The 27,477-nt window shown below is 37.5% G+C and overlaps 1 protein-coding gene across 2 annotated transcripts; it reads left to right on the top strand.

Annotated features, from left to right (window-relative positions):
* The first annotated feature begins 16,783 nt into the window (after positions 1-16,783).
* On the top strand, positions 16,784-25,597 carry LOC145784343 (calmodulin). 2 transcript variants are annotated; one of them, XM_082596143.1, is made up of 5 exons: positions 16,785-16,900; positions 17,109-17,224; positions 17,941-18,075; positions 23,143-23,278; positions 24,666-25,597. In XM_082596143.1, the coding sequence occupies exons 1-5, from the start codon at positions 16,867-16,869 to the stop codon at positions 24,692-24,694; spliced, it is 450 nt and encodes a 149-aa protein (XP_082452269.1). In that variant the 5' UTR covers positions 16,785-16,866; the 3' UTR covers positions 24,695-25,597. The 2 variants fall into 2 exon arrangements, with proteins under 2 accessions (XP_082452268.1, XP_082452269.1); XM_082596142.1 differs by lacking the exon at positions 24,666-25,597 and having other exon boundaries at positions 16,784-16,900; positions 23,143-23,568.
* Positions 25,598-27,477: the final 1,880 nt, after the last annotated feature.

Below are 27,477 nucleotides of genomic sequence, written 5' to 3'. Positions count from 1 at the left end.
TGCTGTGGCAACGGTCAACCCTAACCTGGTGAAAGCCAATAAGGGTGTTGTGTCATGCGCCGACGAAATACCACAATGTGAGTATCGCCATTGAAACACGTCAAATCGTCTTCAGCGCCCACTTTGTTGCCAAGGGGGTTTTCACGGAATTGGGCTTGCGAATAATAAAGTATAAAGAGTTTCACAGTTTTATTGTTCTCTAATCTATTTTACATTCATACTGGCAAAACTATGCATAGAAACCAAAGGTCTTCTTCCGCGTTTTCTAGTATGCTAGTTTGAAAAAGTATAATTAAACTTAGTAAACGAACAGAGCCGTATCATGTATTATCCCAGTGACACAGCATGGGATTTGCATTGTTGCTACTTCTAGTTGGCTTCCAATTACGCTTTGTTTCTAATAGAATTCAAAACGAAACTGATACGCTTTTTAAATTTATCAAACTAATCATTTAAAAAGCTTATTTTCATCATGCCTAATACAGTGCAAAGCTCAGACCAAGGCCATAAAGCACGTACAAAGAATACGAAATCATGTATTAACTTCCACGGTATTTTTCATTAAATTTGCCAGTGATTCATAAATAAATAGTTTTTTTATAACAATATTAATAAACTTAAAAAATTAAACTGATGAATTTAATTATTCAGAGCTTTAACCACAAAAATGTGGTTTATATATTTAGTTTCCCATAATTTAATTAGAAAACTTATTTTTACACAAAAAAGCTTGTTTGCTGTTTCAAGTGTGAAATTTTTTCTGGTGATTAACTTTCCACTGGAAAACTAGCAAAGAATATTTGAATATTTGAAGATCTGAACTCACTTGCTTGAACAAAATACTTGCATCTTACACTGATTGTATCTGACTATTATGCGATTATAGTTCGTGGTTTTCGAGGCTATCGAACTCATTTCTATTCAATATTCATTTATCTGTATGTTTATATTGAATCAAGCCTTGTAATGCCAATCAGAAGTTTTGGAACTGAAAGCTCCTGATCTAGCCAACATGTGGATGGCACAGCAGTTCACATGGTTTGAGATGCTATGAAAAACCTCTCAAGTTACTGAATAGAGTTGAAAAGTCGGCCCGGCCATTAATAACCCCTCAGAAGATCTTGTAGATTTTAGCGTATAGACTGCCAATTTTCCTATTTGATACATACAGTGCAGTACGTATATTTTCAAATCTCGAGCCTGCTTCTGATATGGTGTTCTTTCGAATATGGGCCTCAAATATAAGCCTCTCTCTCCCTGGGATTGGGAGAATACCTGAGAATGCATTTATTACGTTTGATCCAGGCCTGCTGCCACTAGCCTACTCTCTGTAACCTGGGTTTTCATTCGTGGTAGACTTGTATTTCTATGCTACGGCGTGCCCTAGGCTACCTCTCTCCAGTTGTGAGTTTAACCTGTAACATTTGTCGTTCGGAATAAGCCACACAAGTTAGGAAAACTAGCTTTGATCATGGATAAGGTTTAATGACAAGACAATAATGGATGTTTAGAATTCTGTAACTTAAATGAAGATACAGAAAGCAAGTCTATAACAGTATCCAACATGGATAAGTTAAATGGTTGCTTACTTATTGAAGACAAAACGAAGCTTTCTTAACCTATAAGGTGCTGAACTGCCAAGTCAACTTCCAGTCTATTCTTTTTCGTCTGTGCCAGCGCGGTATTTATAAGGGAACTTGGGGAATTTAGAGAAACTTTCGGGCCTTATGTTACATCATCCTTGTTCAACCCTGAAACGCACCTTACCAAGACATGCAGCTGTGGTCACGTTTGTTCAATACCTTATCTTGTGACGTCAATAAACACGTCACGTGGAAAACCGACAAGCCCCAGCACTCAAACATTGTGATTAAGCGAACAAACTCTGCGATCATTATGAGACACATGTCGGTCGTCGTTAACGCGGAAATACTGTTTTTAGATGGGGATTTATTTTTTGCAGATAAAAAATATCTTGCCAACGCCATTATGACAAAATTAATGGTCAAAAAACTTCTCTTTCGTCAAAAACTTCGCGCACTTATATTTTCCGCTAAGTCTTTATCGTGTCGGAAAGCGTTACAATTTTAACAAAATCGTTAAAACAATCTAATAATATAAAATTTTATTTCCAGTCATGAAGAAGATTATTTTTTATTTTTTAAAACTGAGTTTTCCACACTTAGTTTTCGGGATTAATCATGTCAGAAACTTATTTCACGTTCTTTCGTTACCAACAGCAAGAAAAATTTACATTATTTTTGCTTGTTTAGTGTCAAAAATTATCAAAGAGATGAAATTAACCGATATAAGTTCCTTTCAACAAACGAAAGTTTTCAAAACAAATGTTGGAAAATTTTTCTTTGTCCATTTTAACGTAAACTTTCAAAGTTCAAAACGTTTTAATACTATTTTAATACAAAAATTTTAGGAGCCTGTTTTGAATTTAAAAGATGCTAAAAGTTTTCAGAAAAATTTTTTAAACTATTTAAATACGTCTGTAAATTTTCTTAGGTTCAAACAATTTTGTAATAAGCAAGTATTTTTTCTACTTTACGTTTTCATTGGCCTAATCTTCTGGAAGCAACTTCTACTGCCTCCATACAAATTCATCATTTAGTAAGAATTTGATTTTTCAGTGTTAGTTTTGATGATTTCTTGGCAATGCGTTTCCTTTCATGACGTACTTACAGCCTTGTGACCAACATATCCAATATCACTTCACTTTCAAGCAAGCTTTCATAAAACACTGGTTAATTTTCACATGTCACATTGAGCAATAGGTTTCTGGCACAAGAAATTCCCCAACATGTTTACTTTTAAAATGGAAGTAGTTTATACCGAAAAAAAAATTTAAAAAAATTTGTAAACCAAGAAATTTAGGTTGGAACATTTTTTTGAATTTGTTATTGTTAGAATGAATGCTATGGTTGTCGTTGTCTACTATAAAACTATTTCTCCATTCAGCGAAAAATTTAAATGGTTCAGCCAAAAAAGAAGCAAATAAAATTTCCGTTTCGACAGGTTTTTATTATGTGATTCACTCAAAACTTTCTTTCTTATAAATCACATACAGTAAAGTGGCAATTTCATGGCTAGACCATATTTGTCGATTGTCGGGCACACCAAAAAGTCTTAAAATTATGAAATAATTATGCAAAAAAAAAATTGGTTACTTCAATTCAAAACCATATACTTCCATGAAAAGAAGTTCTCCAAAACAAATTAATTTCAAAACAAAAGTAATTGTTTGTTGAGATTATCCACCATTTGACTTAATATAAACAACCATCGTAAGCTATCGTAAACAACCATCGTAAGCGATCGTAAGCAACCATCGTAAGCGATCGTAAGCAACCATCGTAAGCTATCGTAAGCAACCATCGTAAGCTATTGTAAGCAACCATCGTAAGCTATCGTAAACAACCATCGTAAGCTATCGTAAGCAACCATCGTAAGCGATCGTAAGCAACCATCGTAAGCTATCGTAAGCAACCATCGTAAGCGATCGTAAGCAACCATCGTAAGCTATCGTCAGCAACCATCGTAAGCGATCGTAAGCAACCATCGTAAGCTATCGTAAGCAACCATCGTAAGCTATCGTAAGCTGTATTGAATGTAGACAGGTACATAGGTGGAAAGAATTGTACAAAGCAAACAAGAAAAAAGTCTACAAAAAACAAATAAGTTGTTAACACTGATTCAAAAACCTAATTTAAAAAGTTCACTTTCAATAATTTAGTTCAAAACAACTATTTGTTGTCAATATTGACAATCTGATTAACATAAACAAGCAATGAAGCTTGTAACAAGTTGCAATGTACGCATACCATCTTTAAATAGTTTTTACAATGACAAGAATAGCCTAATTTGTTTTCTTCAAAACAAAGCATGCGTTCGGAATGCATGGAAGAGAGCAGAGAATGCTAAAGTCCTTGTTGACTTGAGGCAAGAGAAAGTCTCGTTGGTAAAAATATTTTATTCCCGTCACGTGCCATGGGCAAAAATAAAGTATCACCTGCAACGGGCAATACAGTACATCAGCATGTCAATGGTTGGAAAAATTGACATAACTTTGCTTTTTTTTTTATCGTGCATGAATATTGTTTAGGTAAGACAACACGCGTGTATGAGCAAAATGATAACAAACCAAATGTAATACAAACAAATTTATTTTCACACGATCAGTTTAATCATAAACATTTGAAAATCGATTTCGATCAGCTAGCAGCTAGATCTTCAGTTAGGCTTATTCAAGTAGAGTTTTTGTATCATAGCCAACCATCAAAGTAATTTTGTGCAATACCCGAGATATTGGCTGTGGGATGGCGCAGCGGGTAAGGCGCTCACTTTTCAATCACGCAATCCTGGTTTGACTCCGGTTTATGCTGGTTGTTGACAAACACCGCTCACCTTTACCCAGGGTTTAAAAAATTGGGTGGGAATAATTGCTGAAGTAAAGACGGCCGAGAGAAAGGAACTAGCCCCCTTACTCTCGTTAGTGCCGATGGCTTAGTATAATGAGAAGCTTATTTTCTCATCTCCCGATGCTTGGATTCAAGTATGGGTCTTACTTTTACCTTTTCATCCGAGGTATTTACTGTATATGCTGGGAGCAGTATGGCATAATTGCTTTGCTTTAATTGTTTGTCGAAAAATAAGCAACATCGGTAACAAATTGTATTGAATGCAATAGAGGAGATCAAACGAGCAGAATAAATTAAATTTGCTCCTCGTTTCCACCTAGTGGTTCTAAACAAGCAGAGACAACTTTTATAACAAGTGGAAGGCGTTCATTGAAGATGACGACAACAATTATTATTATTACTTGACAATCAAAATGGAAAGTAACTCGAAACGACTCTTTTTAGCCAGCATTGTATCGCGTCGCTCGTAAACGCGACTCAAAAGTGCTTTGTCCCGTGGGTTATGGAGCTATGTTGACCACTGTAGGTGTTGCTGCAAAGATCAAATCTTTAAAGCAAAACTCAATCAAAGAAAGACGCATATTTAGGTTTAAAAACAGCGGTCGGCAACCTGAGGCTCCGGAGCCGCATGCGGCTCTTTCATCTCTGCGCTCTGGCTCACGCGGATGCGCTATGCAATGAAGTTCAGGAGCAGAAATCACATTAACTGCGTGAAATAAATCATTAAAAGAATATGTGTATGTTTATATCTGACCATGAACCGATTACCGGTAGTTGTGTTTCCCAGTCATGTTAAAAGTTGACAGCTGTTGAAATGGTAACTACAAATCAGTTCCACAGACTACAGGGTTTGCCGAATAACTCCAGCAAAAGGCTTTCCTGTACGCATTAGGTTTTTGTTGTAAGCAGTCAGTTAGATGGTGCCGCTCCGAGCAGGTTTTAGTTTAATGGAGACGAGACCAAATGGCTCTTTCAATGCTAAAGGTTGCCGACCCGTGGTTTGAATTTTTTTTTAAATTCAAGAATTTTTAGCATTTCCAGAAGGTTCAGTTCCACCTTGCCTAAGGGAAGTAGCGACGAGGGGACTTGATGGGCAATCACGGGGTAATTCAATGACGTTTTCCATCAAACCGTCGCTTTTCCCCCTTAAATTTACCTTTCTAGCTACGTCCCTGCCCTCAGTGAACTGCTGAGGATGGAACATTGACCTCAGTGAGTTATTACTATTAGATCCTGACAGCCTAATATTGGCCAAGAGAAGTTGTTTAAACTGGTTGAGGCTAGATCGTTCGAAACGTTTAAGTCGAAACGAAGTTTAATTTCGAGCCAAAGTTTCTACCCAAAGTTTGGTTCAGCCAAAATAGAATTATTGTTTCCAATGCTTGCGATAGCCGTTGGTCAATGTCCAATTTTACGATTTATTAAATGGCTGAAAGAAAGTTGTACACGTTGCCTTCGTAGCTGCTGTAGTGCTCTGTTTGAGGAGCCTAGCTTCAATATTTGCTGCTGATCCGTTTGTATTTGCAGCGATAAAGTGCTTTCGCCTCGCTCCGTTGAATATGACTGTGAGCAAACAATCGACGAAAGAATGTTTGAGATATTCCTTTATGGGGGTATTTCCCGATGTCATTGTGTGTGTTCTCATTAGAGATGTAAATGCAAAAAAAACGAACCGTTTTTTTTAAAAAAAACGTGTTTTTTTTCAAAAAAAACTTGAGCCAAAAAAAACACTCGTTTTTTGGTTTTTTTTGTTTTTTTTGTTTTTTTTCATATTTTTCTGAAAAAGTTGCAATTTTTTTGCAATTTACAGCTTAGTTTCATTATAGTGCTCTTGAAAAACATTAAATTACTAAAAATAGTTTTATTGGTGTGCTGAAATTCCTAAGTGTTTGTGTTTGGCAGCATATGTTCTTGCATAGTCCTATGAGGACCTATGTTGTTTCGCTTTCTTCTTCATTCTCTGGCATGTTTGTGGCAGTAGACCTGACAAACATTGAATTAATGAAATTTGATACATGACATAATGTAGATGAGTTAATTTCTTTTTCCTTTTATGGAAGTTAGCCTATGATGTTAGTATACTGTGGTACTGGTTATTCTTGTACACACTCAATGGGTTGACGAAATTTTGACAAAACAAGGTGGCAGTATTCAGTACACACATTTACCTTGTTTGTGGACGTGGTAATTTACTAATGCAAGCTATTGCCAATAGCTTGTTTAAACATGTTTTGTAACTGATAGCTTGCCAACGATGTATATGCTTTATAAATGTTGAAACAGAAGTATTCTTTTCGTGTGTTGTAAGATCTTGGATTGGACACTTCGTCATTGATGCTTCTTGCAGATTATTTGGGACATATAATGCAAGAGACCTTATCACTGATATTTTTAGCTGTCAAAAGTTAGTGCATTTGTCAGAAAAGGTTTAGGTTAATGTTCCTTTCAAATGCCCACCACCCATGTTGACTATTGCTAGTAACTACCATTCTACCAACCTTGAATGAAAAAATTTTTCCTTTAAAGTGGAGTTTTTCAGCACTGCTCAGTGCTCAGTGTTCACATAGTGAATAAATGCTTTATAATGCTTTTCCTGACAAGAATAAAGTTTTACCCATATTCCCACAATGCAGGATAAAGATACAAAACAAACATCAAAGATGAAAACTTATTTTATTTGAGAACTAGGCCTACTGTTTTTTGAGATAAAAAGAAATTGACCTCTTGTCGTTACGCACCAATAAAACCATGATGCAAACTTTAATTTTTTTTATTGGGCAGAGGAAAGATTGACGAAAAGTTAGGCAAAAACAAAAAAAAGTGCTAAAGTCTCAAAGTTCTGCAAACTAGTTCAAATTGGATGGATTAAGTGCAACCAATAACCATACTTCTTTTAAACATGTCTATGACAGCACAATGGTGTGATTAAGGGAAAACAAACATGACTATGACGTCACAAAGGATTATTGAATCTCTTCAGGGAAAATAAAAAAACATCAAAACGTTTCCATCTTTCACTACATTTAAATAAGATTTGGGCTAAAAGTTGGGACTTTAGCACTACACTGCTTTTGCCAAACTTGTCATCAATCTTTCTTCTACCCAATTATTTTTTTTTTTAATTTACGCACCATGGTTTTATTGGTGCGTAACGACAAGAGGTTAATTTCTTTTTAGCTCAAAAAGTAGTAGCCAAAACTTGTTTTAATATTCATAAACAGATAGCCCACCCCATAAAACATGGGGGTAGAGCTAAAACTTATGTAAATATGTTGAGCGGTTCTTGAGATATGGCCGTTTTTCTATTGCTCCTTATCTATAAAGCCACTTAGTGGCTAAGGTTATTTCACTTATAACTCGAGAACCGCTTGTGTGATTTTCATCACGTTTGCACCAAATGCACATCAACTGGAACAATCTCTTGACGTTGTACTGGTAATGGTGTGGTGTGCTGGTGAAAAGTGCCTTTGTGAAGTAGAGAAACAGGACCCTGACCACCTGGTCCTAACGTAACATGCCCATTAACCAAAATCCCAGGTGGCTTCGAAACTGTACACGAGTGTGGTACTGCATTTAACAACTGGCTGAACCAAATTACAGACAATACTTGAGATGTGCCAACCATAGGACACTGTGTTACTATTTAAGACGATGAGAAACCTTTATGGCTCGTGTGTTGAGACTTGAGAGACATATTGTCACATTTGAAAGATGTTATACGAGTTATGAGACTATTTTTTTGTTGAAAGAGACGCTATTGCAATGAGTTTACCCTAATTGCTGCATATTGTGACATTTAATAAAAAAATAGGTAAAAAAAACAAAAAAAACAAAAAAAACGAAAAAAAAACAAAAAAAACGATAAAAAACAAAAAAAACGAGCTCGTTTTTTTTAAAAACAAAAAAAACCGTTTTTTTACATCTCTAGTTCTCATCTCCTTCAAAGTTCTTAAAATAGAACAGGCTTTTCAGGTTGCTACAAATGACATCCAATACCAACGTAAGCGAATGCTGGGCATACAAAGCTTCAAAGAAATTATATGTTGCAATCCCAACCGCTCCCAATATCTTGTCAGGGAATTTTTCTAAGACAAACAGGGCTGTACGTACAGTGTACCCATCCAAACGTCAAGTGAGAAAACAGCTCTGTAAGTTACAAGCTACAAAATCACTTTGATATGTTACCGAAAAGCTTATGTTTATGTTTTTCTTATATTTTCATATTTTTTCTCTCTGATATCCAAGTGATTCCGTCTTAAAGTGACGATCAAACAACAACCATGGGAACAAATTAACTGAAAGGAGGAAACATATCACAAGTAGCCTACATTCAGTGAAAACTTTACTACACTGTCCACTTCCGTGTCCGCCTGCGTCGTTGACTTCCATACGTTACTGGTTCGAATCTTCTACAAGTTGACGAAATCAAGATTAATCTTCCGAAGTGGCTGTTTCAGCTTGAGAAGGAAAACTGTCAGAAACAAATTTATAATAGTTAAATAATAATAATAATCGTGTTTTTATTTGCGCCCATTGCGATAACGTACAGCACACTGCGATCACAGATGCGATACAACAGACGACAGGAAGCAGTCTTCGAGTCAAGTGACATATAGTCTTCGAGTCAGCTGCTCCTCTTATTTTGGCTTGCCATTAAGTGTCTTTGCCGAGACACAGCCGCGTGCTCTGGAGCGGTGTCGAACCCACTCGAACGTCGCGACGTCCTTTCGAACGTCGCGCAGACGTTCTCACCACTCGGCTACCACCACCACCACTCACAAATCTGCTTCAACGAATAGGCTCCTGTATCTAGGCCTACTATTACTCCATCCGCAACCTGTGAGTGTGACAAGGAGGAACAAACCACAGACCACACCGTCTGTAACTGCGCCATTTACAATGCGCCAAATGTTGTGCTGTTAGTGGGCCTTTGTGCAGTTTGATATACACAGAATATGTTACTTTCTCATGAGTCTATGGCCGCCGTCTTTTATTGTGTAGATGTAGACTGTTAGAGGCAGTCCACCAAAAGCTATGAACGAAGTAAACACAGACACTGTGGAACACGTTATTTGTCACCTTTTCCAGCATGGAATCTCAGTGCACAACCCTGCAGTTTACAGGCCATATAGAACCTAAGCTTTATTGAAGCTCTTGTTAATTGGCAACATTGCGAGGGTCTTCACACCTGGAAGAATTTCTTGGCTATTCAAGAATTAAAATTATAGCTTCCGATAGCTCAGTTGCTCAAGCGCCTGACTTATCAAACAATGAAACGGCAAGGCCAAGCGGCGCTGGTTCAGCTCTAGGTAGGAAGCGGAAACTTTATTTTGTCAATCTCGGTAACTGGTCCTGCGTCTGTGGTTCAAAGCCTCTACAATTCTGCAAAACTGTAGAGAGTAAACATTTAAGAAGCTTTGTCGGTCCGGGGATAAAGATTCCAACAAACAATCGACCAAATCTAGTGGATAAATAATTCACAGGAAGCAATAATACTAAGCGGGAAACTCCATAGCATCAACTTCGCTTGCCAAGTCTCAGCACATATACATTACAAGCAGGGGCGGAAGGCCCACCCACATTGACAGTGGGCCCACCCAAAATCAGATTCATGAAAAAAAACATATTAATGTTTTACATTAGAACAACTAAGTGGCACTGAATTGTCTGTGACATCACTATGTCACAGCATTTGTAAGAGATATTCGGTAACACTAAGTTTTTGTATGCTGGCCCACCGTGGCATTATTGGTGAAGGCCCACCAAGATATTTACTAGGCCTACCCATAAATTACGTTGAATCCGCCACTGATTACAAACCTCTGGAACAGGAATTTTCAACCTTCTTTCGCGACTCCTTCAGAGCAATCAACGTAGCCCCGCGACCACCGATAAAACAAAACCATATTTAATGAACCCATGACATCATAATGCCCCAAAAGGGCTTGCTGTGTTGCCAATCCAGGGGCTTGACAGGTTGCTTCAATTTTAAACTAAAAAAAAAACGTTTTTTAACCCATTTTCCCGTCAATTCTTAAAAAACTAAATAAAAATCAAAACACCAATCAGTGTGAATAATTAATTGATTTACGACGACATCCAGTTATGTCTCGTTTCGCTGATCTAATGTAAACTTTTGAAACCAAAAAAACGTTTTTTCACGATGTTATACGGCTTTATTACAATTCTTCAATTATTATTTCCATTTCCGATCAAGCTTAGTTAAATTATAAGAGAAAAATAAAGAGGATAAGCAGCATATTTGCACTTTCACATTTTGGTGCTGCATGTTTTTCACAAGCTTGTCAATGCGTGGAACTGCTGCTGAAATAACTTTTAAACAAAATAGCCTACATACTGAATTTTTCAATGCCATTGGGAACGATAGTCTACAGACAAATTCATATTTGACATAAAATTCCAAATAACCTTGTTTTTATGCCTTAGCGTGGTTATTGGTTAACTTTAGTTCACACAGAGCAACGTAAAGAAACAAGGTGAAAAATATCTAGAGATTGTCTCTAAAAATATCGAATGCTTTTCTGTTGTTAAAGCCTTTGCAACATCTGAAAGCTTAAACAATATAGAGTAACCTCAGGTCGAGGAATGATCGATTGCAAGAAAACACAGTTTTTTATTTTTTCTAGCAAAAAATAATTGAAAACGATGCACTGGATTTTCAGGCGTCTCGCAACCTCCCGAGAAACGGCTCGCAACCCCCCGAGAAACGGCTCGCAACCCCCCGAGAAACGGCTCGCAACCTCCCGAGAAACGGCTCGCAACCTCCCGAGAAACGGCTCGCAACCCTCCGAGAAACGGCTCGCAACTCCCACGCGACTTCCAGATTGAAAACCCCTGCTCTAGAAGTACTTGAAACCTTCAGGATTACGCTTGCAAAGAGGCCTTCTCGCTCTTCAGGATTACGCTCGTAAAGAGGTCTTCTCGCTCTGATAATTATCTTCTTCTTGCTGAGCAACACGTCAAGCTACAGACTAGTGTAGCCTACTGTACGCAGTTTAAATCCAACCGCGTTGTGGCGCTGTTGAACCCTTGATTTTGTGTACTTTTGAGTTTATTACAAATCATTATCAGTGGGGAGCGAGGAGGTGAGGATTAATTTCAATTTCAACTGTAGCCCTGATTTGACGATACAACAAGACCTCCAAAAATTTTCGTACAAACCCCCCCCCCCCCCCCCAACCTGAAAATTACTTTTCGCGTCAAATTGCCTTTGTATTGTAACCTACGGCCGTCACTTTTTGTTTATGGCATTTAAAGTTCAAATATTAGCCTACTTGCCTGCTAGCCTACTGTCCTAAAACACTTCAATAATTTTGCAAGACTGCTGCAAAAAAAAAGTTGATTCACGAAGTTTTAGTTTCAAATTTTGTATTGAGCTGGCTAAATTACCAAATAAAATAAATATAAGCCTAACCATATCTAGCCTACTTAAAATTAATTTCGAAACTTCCACAGGCTTTTTGCTCTTTTTTATAGTGCAGCATGAATATTTCCCTAGGCTTATATTATTTTTGTGCGAATATAAAAAATTACTCCAGATTAACGCCCCTAACGGTAGCATGTACGGGGGAGTGTGACTAGTCCTCACACCCTGTGGTAGACGTTGCCTTACATGCGAGAGTGGGAGCTCCCGATGTTGGGTGGCTCAGAGAAGGCAAGTCGACCCTTAGCCTACTGTATATTATATAGACCTAATAGGCCTAGCCTAAGCAGCCTTTTCTCCTACGATAGAAATAGCCTTATTTTGGGTCCTTTTAGACACTGTGAAAAGTTTAATGACAAGATCCGTAGTAGGCCATGTCCAGGAATAGGCTTAAGATAGGCTATGTAAATTAGTGGTGGTTGCTACTATTGCTAGAACAGATAGCCTAGTGATGGCATCAATCGCCTAGCCTACTTGTTATTATGAAGCAAGTCAAATGTGCATCAATAGGGTCAAGGTAGTCAATATCAATGTCTGGTTAAGATTTATAGTTAGCCTATAGCCTTATAGCAGGGATCACCAACCTTTTTTGCATGCGGGCCACTTTGGCACTAAGGAGAGCTGTGGCGGGCCGCACTAATAAAATTTTAGGTAGGTTGACTCTGATGCTAGAAATGAACGCATTTCGTACCCAGTATTCATCGTTACATGTTGTTACTATTTATCTTAGAATACCGCAGCAACAAAATTAGTCGAACAACGCTACCGCCAGGCCAAGCTCCTTTAACAACACTTTTGACTTCCTTAACAATGTCTAATAAACAAGGCCACTTGTTTTGCGCACTTGTAGCGAGGCGAACGGTTTCATTAGAATATTCATCGCCAAGCAAGAGTGATGTCACTTCGCTTCGCAAAAGATATCTTGCAATTAACAGTTTCAGTAACCAAAGAAATGTTTGACACATCGCAATACAGGCAACAACAGTGACCTGCTATGCTGCTAACATATCAGCGGAGAAAGAAACTAGGCACCATGAAACAAACGCTTGTAGAAATCACCTAAAAAAACGTTCTATCGTAACTCATGAACGGTGTTCCCTCTAAAAAAGCAATGAGTTGGTTTTTCATCTTTTTGTGAGAGTCTATAAAACCGTATTTCTTGATTATTAGACAACTGTCACTTGCAGTGCTTATCAGCATGGCAAGAATTGTTGATTAACAAAATTTTGCAGTAACGAACTAAATATTTCATAATACAAGCAGAAGTTGTCTTATGAAAATACAACCAGAAATAATAGGCCTACAACCAATACCTGTGACAAGATATTTCATTTTCTTGATACCACCAGAAAATGTCTTTAAATTTATATATACCGGTAGGCAAATAAGCTTACTTTGCCAATTTATTATAAATTGAGTTGGCACACCGGCCTATTTTGCTAACAAAAACTTGCTTAAAGGGAACAATGCTTGTGAAACACAATAACGGTGAAACGCACACTAGTGTTTACATGACACTTACAAACTTAAAATAAGCAACCCTATGCTCACAGACAATTTCGAAATTTGAAAACAGACGTTTTAATCAACCACTGGGACAGTGTGGCTGGACATCGCATTGGAATAACGTTGAGCGACCCCCACCTAGAACTACAATCTGAATGGTCGGTCGGTGGAATCGTATGCACAGCGAAAATATTCTTCCCGGAAAGTATTTTTTACCTTCATGCTCATTGACTCCTCAAGAAAAGTATTTTTGGTTATACTTGTACGCTGGTACCTTCCGCGGGCCGCAGCGATATGCCATGGCGGGCCGCATGCGGCCCGCGGGCCGCCATTTGGTGACCCCTGCCTTATAGGGTCAAGCTGGCTGGGCTTCCACCGGTGTATATTAGGCTACTGACCGAGCCTACTCCAACTGACTCCAACTCCTGTCTGCTTTCGGTTCAATAAACCCGGCACTCTCGACTTGTATTCCAAAACTCCCACTCCTGTAGCAGAACTGCTTTGCAGTTTCCTTCTTGTGCATTTCGTTTTTCAATTCATTGTGTAGATCTGTTATTTTCAATGTAGATGTTATTGTGAAATCAGTTTTTATCGTTACTTGAGAAGGGCTAACTTGAGTATGGCCGAAAACGTTCGTAGTTTATAAGTTTTAAGTTTGTTTTGGAAAAAAAGGCAACTGAATTTTTTTTAACAATTTAAGCGAGTAAAATAGATAAATAGGCCTAAACAAAACAAAAGATAAAATAAACAGTTGCTATGTTGAACGACCATGGTGGGTTATCAAAAGTGCTGATGGTTTTGAGGGGAACACTTTGAGGGTGAATAGTGAACACTCATCATGAAGAGTAAGATAGTCTCGTGGTCTGTTGACCCCCCCTGTCAACTCTACTGCTTCTATCATAGGCCTACTAGTTTTAAATTAACCACATGGTTCTTGTTGAATCTTTACACTGGCTGTTTCTATCACTTACATTTGTCCACACACTTTGTGTTTTAGAATTAAAAATGGATTTTATGGCGTTTTCTAAACAATTTTTGATGTTTCGCCTCGAACTCATAACTAACTTAAGCGCAGCTACTTAAATTTGATAACAAATTATTTTACAAAAACGAAATAGTTTTCTTTTAACAGTTCAAATGAATTTTGTAGTTAAAAGACTCTGTCAATTACTGTGGCTTCAACAGTTAGGCCTACAAACCAAAGATAAATTAATTAACAGCACGTTCTTAAAATCTGTAAATTTAAGGCTTGATTGACGACAACGGAGAAATGGTTAAAAAAATTGTTGAAGCAAGACAAAACCTTGATTTGGTTATTGAAAAAGAGTTTTTTTTTACAAGTGGCCTTGGTCCGTATATCTGGCCCATAACCATAAAAACAGAAAATGTGTCTGGCCTCTGTTCGTAGCTTAAGTGTATCGGGTGCAAAAGACATAATTAGTTGAGCGGCATGACGTCTTTATAAAGTTTTGGACAAATAAGGAAAAGTTATGAAACTGTTAGACAGTAAAATATCGTTGAGCAATTTATCGTTTGTTGACAAACTCGGGCTGGGTTAAGCCAACTTAGCCTTCCCATCTAACCTTCCGTTGGTATAATCAAGTCATTACGTCACAATGAATATCCCGCATTGCAGGTAGACAGTGACCAATAGGAATAGGTTGCGGAGGGCGGATCATTTTAACGATGAGACGACGCCTTTGACGTCTCGATTTATTTCACTACACTCGAAAATGTGTTGGCCCGGTTACAACTACAACCGGCAGGCTGACAAGTGGAAGATGTGTAATTATCCTTTCAGCGTTGAAGTTATGTAGTTCAACCATCAATTTAGCAGCAGTACGGTACTGTTTTTGGTTTTTTAACCAAATGCGTTTTTTCTCAGGTTTATTCAGAGAGAATGAATTTTATTGAAGGCAGCACTGTTGGTATGGTGACAACTTTCATATTCGAGTAATTAGCCTGAAATAGCTTTCATTACTTTTGCTGTGTGTCAAAGTAGCATAGGTCATGATGGTTCATACAGCTGCAAAAATGAAAATAGGCAAGGTTAACATGTTTTCCTCATCACAAAAAAAACTACCGTACCCCTTAGCTGTGATAAAATGATCTAGATTTTAGAGCAGGAAGCCCAGAAGCATCTGAAAATAACCCGTTAAAACAGATTAGCTTAGTTGTTTTATCTTTAATACTACCTTACTCCAGTAGGCATTATGAGCTGAAGCTATTCAAAATTTCTGTGGCTTGAACAATGTTTGAAAGTAGAGTTTTTAGTTAGTCTGGCATTTGCTGTATTCAGAAAAAGACTGAAGTTGTGGGTTATGATTGCAGTTTCGTATAATTAAATCAAAAACTTGAATTCAAGATGTATGAATTGTTTGTGTATTTTCTTAATATTTTAACAACTGTAAATCTGCAAAAATGTGACTTAACTATGTTTATTTTTAAATGCCATTGACCAGGCCTAGGGTGGCAGCTGACATAGATGACCTTACAGGTCTTTTGTTGCCATCCTGTTGTGCTGATAGACACTCAATTTGTATGTACTTTTTGTTTGTTTATTGCCAACAAAACAATAAACTGAACTACACTACATAGACAACACAAGTCTCAGCTACGGTGTGCTTGATGATAGAATTCTATGTAAAAAGTAAGCACATGTATCGCAACATCAGTTAATATTAAAGCAGTAGTTGTCAGAGGTGGTCAAGATCACAAAGAATATGTGATCTTGAAGATCAGATCACTTTTTGTCCATTAAAAAAATGCAGATCGCTGGCCTAAGCAGTGTAATAAGTTAATAGTGACTGTTGCTATTAGGCCTATCAATCGTTGATGTAGTTTGAGTAGAATTGCAACGTCACACACCAACTTTCAAGATCACACCCATCTCTGATTGTTGCTTTTAAAGAAGGAGCACGATTCTGACTCTACAACTATCACACATGCACCAATCCCATCACAAAACCATGCGTTAGGGTTTTGTGAAAACATTAGCGACTTTCTAAGATTAATTTCATCATTGTGCAGTTTACTAGATTTCTGAATGTAAAAAGTCGTCCTGTTGTTTGCATAAAGCAGTCAGTGTTGTAAAATTTTGTGTTACCGGTATTGTTACTATCAGTACTGTAAAAATGTAACTGCAAATGGAAATTGACAAGTCAATGTTGGCAACTTCAGCATTTCATTTCATGAGATTGCCACGATAACCTGCAAGCATTTTTATCACATATAAATGATCTTGTAAAAAGTTTCAAAACACCATCACCCTATTCTGTAATGATGAATGAAAGTTGAAGTTTGGTTGCATTCTTCGGTTTTTTTTTTCTCATAATTTGTGTATTTTTGTGGCCCCTGGATGACAGTAATGCTATGCTGCATGCATAAAGCATATGCTATGTACAAAACATTCTGTTCTTTCATCTAGGTTAAAGAATTTTATAGTATTTGTAATTAGTGATTTCAAAAGTTTAAATTCATCATCACACAATGGCAGATCAATTAACAGAAGAACAGATTGCAGGTCAGTTGTTTAAGTATTTCAAATGTATCCATTTCTCATCAAAGTGAAACACAATGTGACATGCAGAATTGAAGGTATTTGAGCAACACTCTAAAATGTTAGTTCAATGTCCCACTGTGGCAGGTTTTATAAATAGCCCAGCCCCTTTTAGTAGCCTAATAATTTGCAACAGCATACACGGTAATATATTTATAATTGCTTTATTCAGAATTTAAGGAAGCGTTTTCTCTTTTTGACAAGGACGGCGACGGCACTATCACAACCAAAGAATTGGGAACAGTAATGAGATCATTAGGACAAAACCCCACTGAAGCTGAACTACAGGTATGATGTTGTTGCACATCAGAATTTTCTAAAGGTGCTGCTTCTAGCTTGCAGAGTCATGATCAGAAGTACTGTATCAGTCAACTACCTCAACGTAATTGTATCAGTACTTGAAAGAAGACCAGCTCAACTTAATGCACATTTTATATGCATTAGTGCTGCAAGATATTTACATTCTACTGATGTCAATGCTATGTTATGGTAGATTGATTGAATCTTTCTCCTCGGACTGGGAAAGCTTCTTGCAGAGCTTAATCCTGGCAGTTTTGCATACTTGTAGAGGCTTTGAATCACTGACGCAGGCCAGCCACCGAGATTGGCAGAGTGAAGTTTCCGATTGTTGAAGTCTTGTTGCCGGGGAACTATTCCATCCATTACATGCCGCTGAATGGAAAGCAGTCCTTAACGTGCGTTGTTTAAGCGCACACCCCGAGAGTCGAACCAGCGCTGATTGATCTTGAAGCTTCTTTGTTCCAGAAGTCACACGCTAACCAACTGAGCTATTGGGGATAGAAGTCCTTTTGCCGAAAGAAATATTTATTTCCTGTTTATAGTTATAATAACCATTGTATTTTATGTTTTTCAATTCGGTTGTACCAAACATTTTCTTGTTTTGCTACCTGTGGTACAAATAATATTTTAGGTGTATATCCTTTGTATTGGTTGTTTGTGTTAACTTGGTTGTGGTAAGGATACTGTGGCATCTCATTCAATAGGACATGATCAATGAAGTGGATGCAGATGGCAATGGAACCATTGACTTCCCTGAATTCTTAACCATGATGGCAAGAAAAATGAAAGACACAGACTCAGAAGAAGAAATTCGTGAAGCATTCAGAGTCTTTGATAAAGTATGTCTGTTTAGTTATGGTGTTTTTATAGCTGTTGATGCACATTGGCTTCATTTGTTCAAAACTTGACGTTTTAAAACTATTATATCTGTGAAAATATTTTCTTTTTTCGTTTGTACCAACCATCCAAAGGTGTTCTTTTGAATTTTTGATTTAAACAAAAAAATTATACATATAATTCTGTAGCAAAGGTGGTAAATTATAATTGCATACTATCACCTTAATTGGATACTTTTCCAATTCTGTCACGTGTGGTTCGAGAAATGGCAGCTGTTCCAATGAGTTGTGTTTTGCACAAGTGCAGCAGGCAGCATGTGTTTGCTATTGAACCAAACCGTCTATGTCGATTTGACTTGGATGGTCTGTTTAGTGCTGTGATCTTACTTCGATTTAAACACTAATTGAACACGGTGCTTTAAGGTCAATTCGGTTCGTTCGGTTTGCAATTATGGCTTTGTTTTACAATCAATACTGAACACACTGAAAGCATGGCCATTAGAAATATTGAAACCTAGCATAGATTCAATATGGATGCCGTAAAGTCCAAACCTTCGTGAGATCCATGAGCGAAATGTTGAACAGTTGGTGATCAGATAATTCTCACCTCACCTGTCTTCTGCAATTGAGAAATACAATACGGTACATTGTTTCGTCTTATTTAAACCAGTCATAAACAGCACAATGAGGAAGCCTTGTTCCATTGTTGTTATGCATGGCTCTCGCACCATTGATCGCTCTCGTTGTCATCATCCAGTTTGAGAATTAACAGACGCGAGCATCCCGTGTTGTCTTATTGCGCCGATTGCCTAGCAACGTGCGCTTATACACAATATATCATCATCATCATTTTGTTCCTTCCTCGTCTGGAGGGTTGGATACAATGCGCCATTGTTCTCGACCATGAGCTGTGCGTTAGGGTGGAGTGAAAAAAATTTTTTTTTTCAAATCAAAAAATCAGATTAACCAATAGTGGCGTATGGACCTAAAACCAACTTCTGAGAAGGTTTTGGGTTTGTGCCACCTACACCGAGGTGGCCCATAATTTTTAAAGGTCATCCGAGGGTCAAATTTCATAAAAATCCCATAACTTGGAAACCGGTTAAGCTAGAATGTTGGTTTTTGGCTTAAAAGTTCCAGAAGGTCCATGTTTATATATGCTCTAATGCAACTTTTGTCTCTATTTTAACTATATAAGCTGATAATAATAAAAAATGACGTTTTAGTTTGAAAGCTATGTAATGTGGAGAATTGAAAATGCTATATTTGAACTATTTGCACCCATAGTTGTGTGTTAAGGCATAATAGGTACAAACTGACTAAGTACTGCTTAAAATACTTTCTAAGTAATTGGTACAAAGGATATGCAAGCAGCAATCATGGATATGTGACAAACAAACTCAATGACAAAAATGATGTAGCAAAGACTCATATGCAATAATGTTGCAATGCTATTTGACATCAAGTTTCAAAATTTACATCTTTGGTTTCCATGAAATTTATAAGAAACTACTTACAATCAGGGTCGCATTATAAAAATTATCATGTGGTGAAAAAATATTGAAAACCTTCAACCTGAAAACATCAGGACTATCAAAGTCAGAAAAAATATATTTCTACTCTAATCCATTGCAAATTTGGGCAAGGCTGACTCTGCTTTGGTAAAGACCAACCTTAATCCACCACTGTTTGCAATGAGTGTTACAGAAACCATGACATCAACTCATTTATAATTACACATATCCAATAACGATACACAGTCAGGGGCTCCGAGAAGGGGGGGGGGGGTCGGGCAACTTTCCCCCCTAGCATAGTATTGTAAAGGAAAAACAAATGCAGAGAAGGATGGATTTGAAACTGCTCAAGTAGGCTTCTTGAATGAGGCAGCTTTATTTTGAATTTCCTATCTGGCCTGGTTACACTTGAAAATGACACAAGCTACAGTTGATCACTTACTCCAAAAATGATATGACCACGAGAGTCAAACCAGCGCTGCATGATCTCGAGCCGGGCGCATAACCACTGAGCTAACACCGGTGGACTTACGCCTGGCCAATGCTGTTTTTGAAGTCAAGGTTCTGTTGGTCAAGCAAAAATAGTAGGCTACACGCTTAGCCAATCGCAGCAGCACCAGTTTTTAAGTTAAAACAATAGAAAATTGATGATGCAGAAATCAGTAGGCTTAACAGGCATCAAATTTTACGTCTTGAAACAGTTTAACAATGCCTACCTTAATACAAGAATGATTCGTTCTTGATGAGATACATTTGAAGTTGCATATGCTATGATCGAAAAATACTTGGAACTGCCTATTTTATTCAAAAATTTGTTTTTTTTTAAGTTGTTACACTATCATTTTAGTGGCAAAAATGGGCCCCCCTCAAACGTGCACAAACGAAAAACTACTCGTTTTTCTTTCACAATATTATGCTAGGGGGGAAAGCTGCCCGACTTTCCCCCTCTCGGAGCCCCTGGCTGTGTATTGCCATTGGATATGTGTAATTATAAATGAGTTGATGTCATGGTTTCTGTAACACTCATTGCAAACAGTGGTGGATTAAGGCTGGTCTTTACCAAAGCAGAGTCAGCCTTGCTCAAATTTGCAATGGATTAGAGTAGAAATATATTTTTTCTGACTTTGATGGTCCTAATGTTTTCAGGTTGAAGGTTTTCAATATTTTTTCACCACATGATATTTTTTATAATGTGACCCTGATTGTAAGTAGTTTCTAATAAATTTCATGGAAACCAAAGATGTAAATTTTGAAACTTAATGTCAAATAGCATTGTAACATTATTGCATTTGAGTCTTTGCTACATTATTTTTGTCATTGAATTTGTTTGTCACATATCCATGATTGTTGCTTGCATATCCTTTGTACTAACTACTTAGAAAGTATTTTAAGCAGTACTTAGTCAGTTTGTACCTATTATGCTTTAACACATAACTATGGGTGCAAATAGTTCAAATATAGCATTTTCAATTCTCCACATTACATAGCTTTCAAACTAAAACGTCATTTTTTATTATTATCAGCTTATATAGTTAAAATAGAGACAAAAGTTGCATTAGAGCATATATAAACATGGACCTTCTGAAACTTTTAAGCCAAAAACCAACATTCTAGCTTAACCGGTTTCCAAGTTATGGGATTTTCATGAAATTTGACCCTCGGATGACCTTTAAAAATTATGGGCCACCTCGGTGTAGGTGGCACAAACCCAAAACCTTCTCAGAAGTTGGTTTTAGGTCCATACGCCAATTTTGGTTAATCTGATTTTTTGATTTGAAAAAAAAAAATTTTTTCACTCCACCCTACTGTGCGTACTGCACATTCATAACTTAATTTTGTCCATTTTGTGATGTTTGTTGTCCAAATCATTCTTGGTCTGCCTTTACTTCTTTTACCGTTTATCTTCCCTTCTATTAATGATCTTTGTAATGAATTTTGCCTTATTGTGTGTCCGAAATACTTCAATTTTCTTCTTTTGACTGTTTGTAAGAGCATTTTGCTTGAATTGAATTTGGAGAGTACTTCATCGTTAGTGATTTTTTGTTTCCATGAAATTTTTAACATTTGCCTGTATGTCCACAATATATACCTGAAATAAATATGATTAGTCTATTCCCGTGTTGATACTTGGTTTCGTGATTGTTCAAATTTTTGTTAATTCACAATGTTGCGACGTTGAATCGATGTGTGGAGCTGTATAGTTTGTTGTTAAACGTCTGGTGCGCTTCAAAAGTAAAGAATTGATTCAATTTTCTTTTCTGTCTTCATTAATAATTAATAGCGGGCCGGTTAACCAGCTCAAAGCTTCATTTCTAACCTTAGACTTCTGCGCGAGAAGAATTATTGAGGCGTCGCTCAGATTCTCTTTTGAAAGCATCCACCGTTACACTGGGTTTGTTTGAATATTTAAGTGAAGATAACAAAGAAATCGTATTCATCTCAATAGGAGCTCAGCAAATATTACAATATTCTCACTTCTGTTAGAATGTTCTTTGTGATTTGTAAGTTGGTGGCCTTTGTGTTGATGGTGAATTCCATCGTTTTAGCAGTTAAACTTTCAACCAGTTACCTATGACCGTCATATCATAAATGGTCGATTTCATACGCACATTGTATATATAATGCACGTATACATACCAACCACAAACTCTACTTAATGACGTAACTATCACGTTTCAGCATAATATTGTCAATATGTACAATGTACCGGTACATGGTATGACAGATTTTTGTAGCAGCAAAATTTATAGGAATTTTACTGACTTCCACAGTCATAGAATCCACTTGCAACAGTGAGTTTTTTTTATAACTAGCGGCATCATACAATGAATTGTGCTTTCGTAATTGATTTAATTTAGACAATCATGTACCACTGGGTGTTTGTCTTTGAAGCTCTATTTTTTTCAGAACAATCAGGTTTGGTAACTATAAAATTTATTCATAGAGTTTACGCAGCCGTTTAGACGGTTTTGGCAGGATTCAAATAAAATCATATCAAGATACTTTTTAAGTTGATTGTCGAACTTCACAAGAGACGGCTTTAGTTTGTTTATGTGGTTTGATGAATGCGTAAACCGCGTGGTCACTGGTATGATGCCTAGTTTCTTACCCAACTGGAAAGCATTTTCAGCAAAGTTGAAACAGATGTTATCTTCATTGTCACGCAAACCTGGCTTACTTAGCTCTTTCACGGCTTACTCAGCTCTGTCACGGCTTACTCGCTCTACGGAAGCGTGATCATCCCAAAGTGCATTTTTTATAAAAGAAAAAGATCCAAACTGTCTTGGCAACCACCTTTCAATATGTTGTTAGGATTATCTTGATTTTTGATGAGTTTTTTACTCGAAAACTAGAATGTCAATGTATATGGTTCCCAGGACATCAAATGCTCGCCTTCGTTGAAGGTATGCTGGCCCAGACAGCAAAGCAACCGTTTTTTACACTGCAGTCTGCAGACGTTGAATCAATGTAAAAAAGGGTTGCATTGCTGTCCAGGTCGGTGCTGCCTGTCAGCGATTGATTAGCCTTGTGTATACTCATGCGCTCTTGTCTTCAGGACGGCAATGGTTTCATATCTGCTGCTGAATTACGTCATGTCATGACGAATCTTGGTGAAAAGTTGACCGACGAAGAAGTCGACGAGATGATCCGAGAAGCCGATGTCGATGGTGATGGCCAGGTTAACTATGAAGGTACTTTCACCACATTACCAATTCATTACCAGCGCTGCAAGAAAATTACGAAATGTTTCAACATAGAATCCCTCGATTTTGTTATGTCCAAGCAAGCCGATTATGTCCAAGCAGGTCGGCTGCATAGCCGAGTGGTGAGAACACTGGAACGCCACTCGAAAGGGCGCCGGTTCGACACTACTCGAGAGCATGCGGCAGTGTCTGTGGCAGGACACTTAAAGGCATGCCTGAAGGTGGACATGAAGATTGGCTTCCTTGCCTTCCCGTTCACTTAATCTAAATCTTCAACCACCGGGTGTAAGCCTGGATACGACAACAACAACAAACAACAAGCCGATTTTGTCGCTAATTTGAAACAAAAACTAAACATGAAAATGTTATCAAAACGCTCACTCGATTTGAAGTTAAAGGCTGTCAGCCATAATCTTCAAACAATTACAACTTCTTCAGTTACGAGTAGTCAAAACAAAATTTTTAAACCAAAATTAAATTTTATGTATTTTTGACTCAAAATTCATTTGCTTTGATTTCGGTTCCATTGTTTTTCTTGTGAAAAATTTGTTTTATTTAGAGTTAGACTAAAAATGGTTTTTAAACGGCCCTATGGTACTAGCTATCATGTCATGGAAATGAAAGTCAGTGATCGACATGCCTGTACGCAACAAGTCGTACTTCGACCCAGGCTAACACATTATATTTGTGTGCTAGCCGTACCTTGGCATTATTTAATATAAATTTGTGAGTATGGGATAAAGGTTTTTGAGTTTAACAAATGCGACAGTTCATCTTAATGGTGAGTCTTTCGTTTCTTGGCCATCACATTACATTTGCGAAACCTAGCTAATTTGAATGTCCTGCCCCAAACAGCAAAATCCATCATTTTTACATTGATTCAACGTCTATAGACGTTGAATCAATATAACAATGGCGGATTATGCAATCTGGGGCGCTTATCGCCACAACTCGATTCATGAAATATTTTGCATAAAATAGTGAAATGTTGATCAATCAATATGACGTGACGGCGGAACAGCAATCTTGATATGCATGAATAAGTTTGTGTTCATGATGAGAAAACCTGTGAATGGTTAGAAAAAGAGTTTTGCACTGAGAAGCTGTTTTATCAACATATTACATTGCGTTTGCCCTCTCCACACGTCGCCCTGGCAGCTAGTGCTGATCACCTGAAAAGGAAGTGCTTGAAACTGATCGATGGACCCTATCGTATCGTCAACGTTGCTTGGCTGATGTGAATGCCACGTGAAACCTCGCGCTCTGTTTCATTATTGTACTTTGTTTTTTGACACAACAAACATCCAGAACAAGCCTCTGTGCGATCGCTGGCTTCAACCGACTTGTTACCTCACAATCGACGATTACTTTGCAGAGTTCGTCAACATGATGACCAGCAAGTGATGAACTACGCCGCCGCCGATGCATTGTGACGCGACATGGACAGAGTTGCAAGCACTTTTTTATTATTCATTCCATTTTTTGAGATATTGGATCCAAGGACTATTCTTTGATTGATTATAGGCAAACGAAAATCGTACTACATCTGCTCCCCACTGGACAATTATTTGTTGTTTACACAGTTCTAGCAGATATCCTCACAAAAACTGTTAGCAATTTTTAAAATTTCGCCAACTTTTGTAGAGCGATTGGTGTGACTTAAAATGCTTGTTGTTGGCCTCAAAGTTGGGCTAATTCTAAAAAATTAAAGTTTTTAAATATTTTCTATGAAAGCGAGTTCTGTAAACAAAACCTTGACAAGATTCCTTTTTGAACTTCTATTGGAATATTTGAAGCACTTTTCCTACTTACCACAGTACTTCCAAACCACATAACTCTGAATAATAAATACTTATGTAAATTGTGGAAAATTTGCAAAGCGCCAACGCACACGAACATCAGGAATCGCCCGAACTTGTGTTGGCCGCCAGGCTATGTGGCCGCACCTGGTGTCGGTTGTACTTTATGTTTGTTCCGGTGTGGTGATTTGTAACTTTGTCATAGCATCCGCATCTGTGAGGTATTTCTGGTGATATTACGTTTAAAAAAAACATCAGTTTCGATAGGGAAGTGCACTACCAATGAAGTGATGTATTTTTTTACGGTGTCACTCTTTCTGTTTATAAATTTGATGTTTAAGATAAAATTTAATACAAAACTGTCAAACGGCTTCATTTTGTTGCCCTCACTTGGAAATGCCCTTTTCATTGAACCAGATATGAGATTACTATTCAAATAATTTTTTGTAGTTTATCTAAAAATTTGTGATTTGTGTTTCTAAACGGAAAATAAAACACGTAGACAAAACGTTGGTGTGATAACAGAGAAAGTATTTTCAGGCCATTTTATTCAACTCACCCCCACATGACCCCCAAAGTAACATACGTCATATAATCTAAGAACATCCACTGATTATTCGGTTGCCGCCTGTGCAGTGACACTTTGACTTGAACGAACATGAAACTCGGGCGGCGGTGCTGAAAGCGATCAAGTAGGCCTTGCATTATTCATTGCGAGAGATTGTCACGGAAGTTTACAAATAAAAGCCGGTGCCGCTGTAATGAAATGAGTCTTTGTTGTGGTAAAAGATTGAACGACAATTTGGAACAGCTCACATGCAGAAATAAGCCGCGTTCATGGTGTACCAAGGAGATACTTTCATATAATGAGTTTTTCTCAGCACCCCGCACAGAGTAGCCTGGCTATTCGTTTTAGATGGGTAATGTCACCTTGTAAAAATCAACACTTTTATTCTTGCCAAGGTTGCTTCTGATCTTGTCTTGTAGAGATGAGATTTAGAAAGCAGATGAAATGCATTTTATTACCAAAGCCGCAATATACATGTCACGTTGATGTGAAATATTGATTTGCGAAAATGTTAATGGACTCGGAGCATGCCTGCTAAAAGCTTCATAATTAGTTTGCAGTATGTTGCAAACAGTTATCAAAATCGGGAAATGTGGCGACCAAACCATCATTTTTGCTAACTGACCAAGATGGCATCGGCCTGTTCAAATATATCACTCTTGGGAGGTGTTTGGGACGTCGCATTGTGCCGTGTTTAGCGTCATAATATTTTTAAACACCTCTAACTCGACATAAAATGTATTGATTTCGCGTTGGTGATCGATATGTATCGTGCTGCACATCGTTGGTAAGCGTGAAAAACGTGCTCAGTTTCCATTGAGAACTATCTCCAGTCGCGTCCATGCTCTAAATTATTGCAAGATACTTCACTTGCTTGTCAAAGTTTAGACCAGCTCTTCAAAACTTTCTCGAAATGAAGAATTTTAACACATTCAAAATAATTTACATCCAGTTGAAACAAACGTTTGTCCAGAAATATTTTTGTGTTAAACCTACGGTTAATGCCATAGCCCATATGTGACCCCCCCATTTCAGGAAATTACTTCTATGCTACCCCTGGTTGGACAGCCTTCTGTGTAAACTAGCCTACCTACTGTAGGCCCATTTTTATTACAGTCGTAGGCTATGTTTGAAGCCGTAACTCCGTAGTGAGACCGCCACCCATAGTTTGAAAGGCACTGCATTAGGCTGCCCACACTTGGGGTGACTGAAGGTAAAAATACAAAACATGTAGGAATTTTAAATATATCCCGATAGCAATTAGGCTCGGCACACAAAACTGCTTTCAAAAGATAATAATACTCATTTGTGTACAACAGTATCGGTGTTGCCAAACCAGGTGTAGATTTTGGCTTTCTCAAGATGAAAATGTTTGACTTCTCTTAACAGATCGAACTGTATTTTGTTGAAAAGATTTCCATTTTTAAACGTTAAAAAAATGCATGACATGTTTTTTTCTTATAGAATTTTAGCATTAGATGGGAAGCAGAACATTCAATTATCCTTTGGCTTGCAGCTAATGAAATTTTAATGTCATCAGCAGAGAAAAGGTTGCAGTTGCGGCCTATCAATTTTTAAAATGTCTTCACATAAACTGCTTCGAAGAAACGGCACGTAACCTTTTGTGATGTAATAACTGTGAAGCTGATGCAATTGTTTGAGCACAAAGGGTTTTAGTCGAGGCACATTAGTAACGGGAAAAATTCTTTTATCCTAAATCGCATTCTGATTGACTCTTCTCTGTAGCAGTAAAATCTTTAAAAAAGCGTTCGGTTACAAATAGAGTTTCAAATACATATTAGTAAAATTGAATCAAATAT

The sequence above is a fragment of the Aplidium turbinatum genome, chromosome 15 (assembly GCF_918807975.1).
Source record: "Aplidium turbinatum chromosome 15, kaAplTurb1.1, whole genome shotgun sequence".
NCBI classification, from domain to species: domain Eukaryota; kingdom Metazoa; phylum Chordata; class Ascidiacea; order Aplousobranchia; family Polyclinidae; genus Aplidium; species Aplidium turbinatum.
This window is presented reverse-complemented; position numbering and strand designations above follow the sequence as displayed.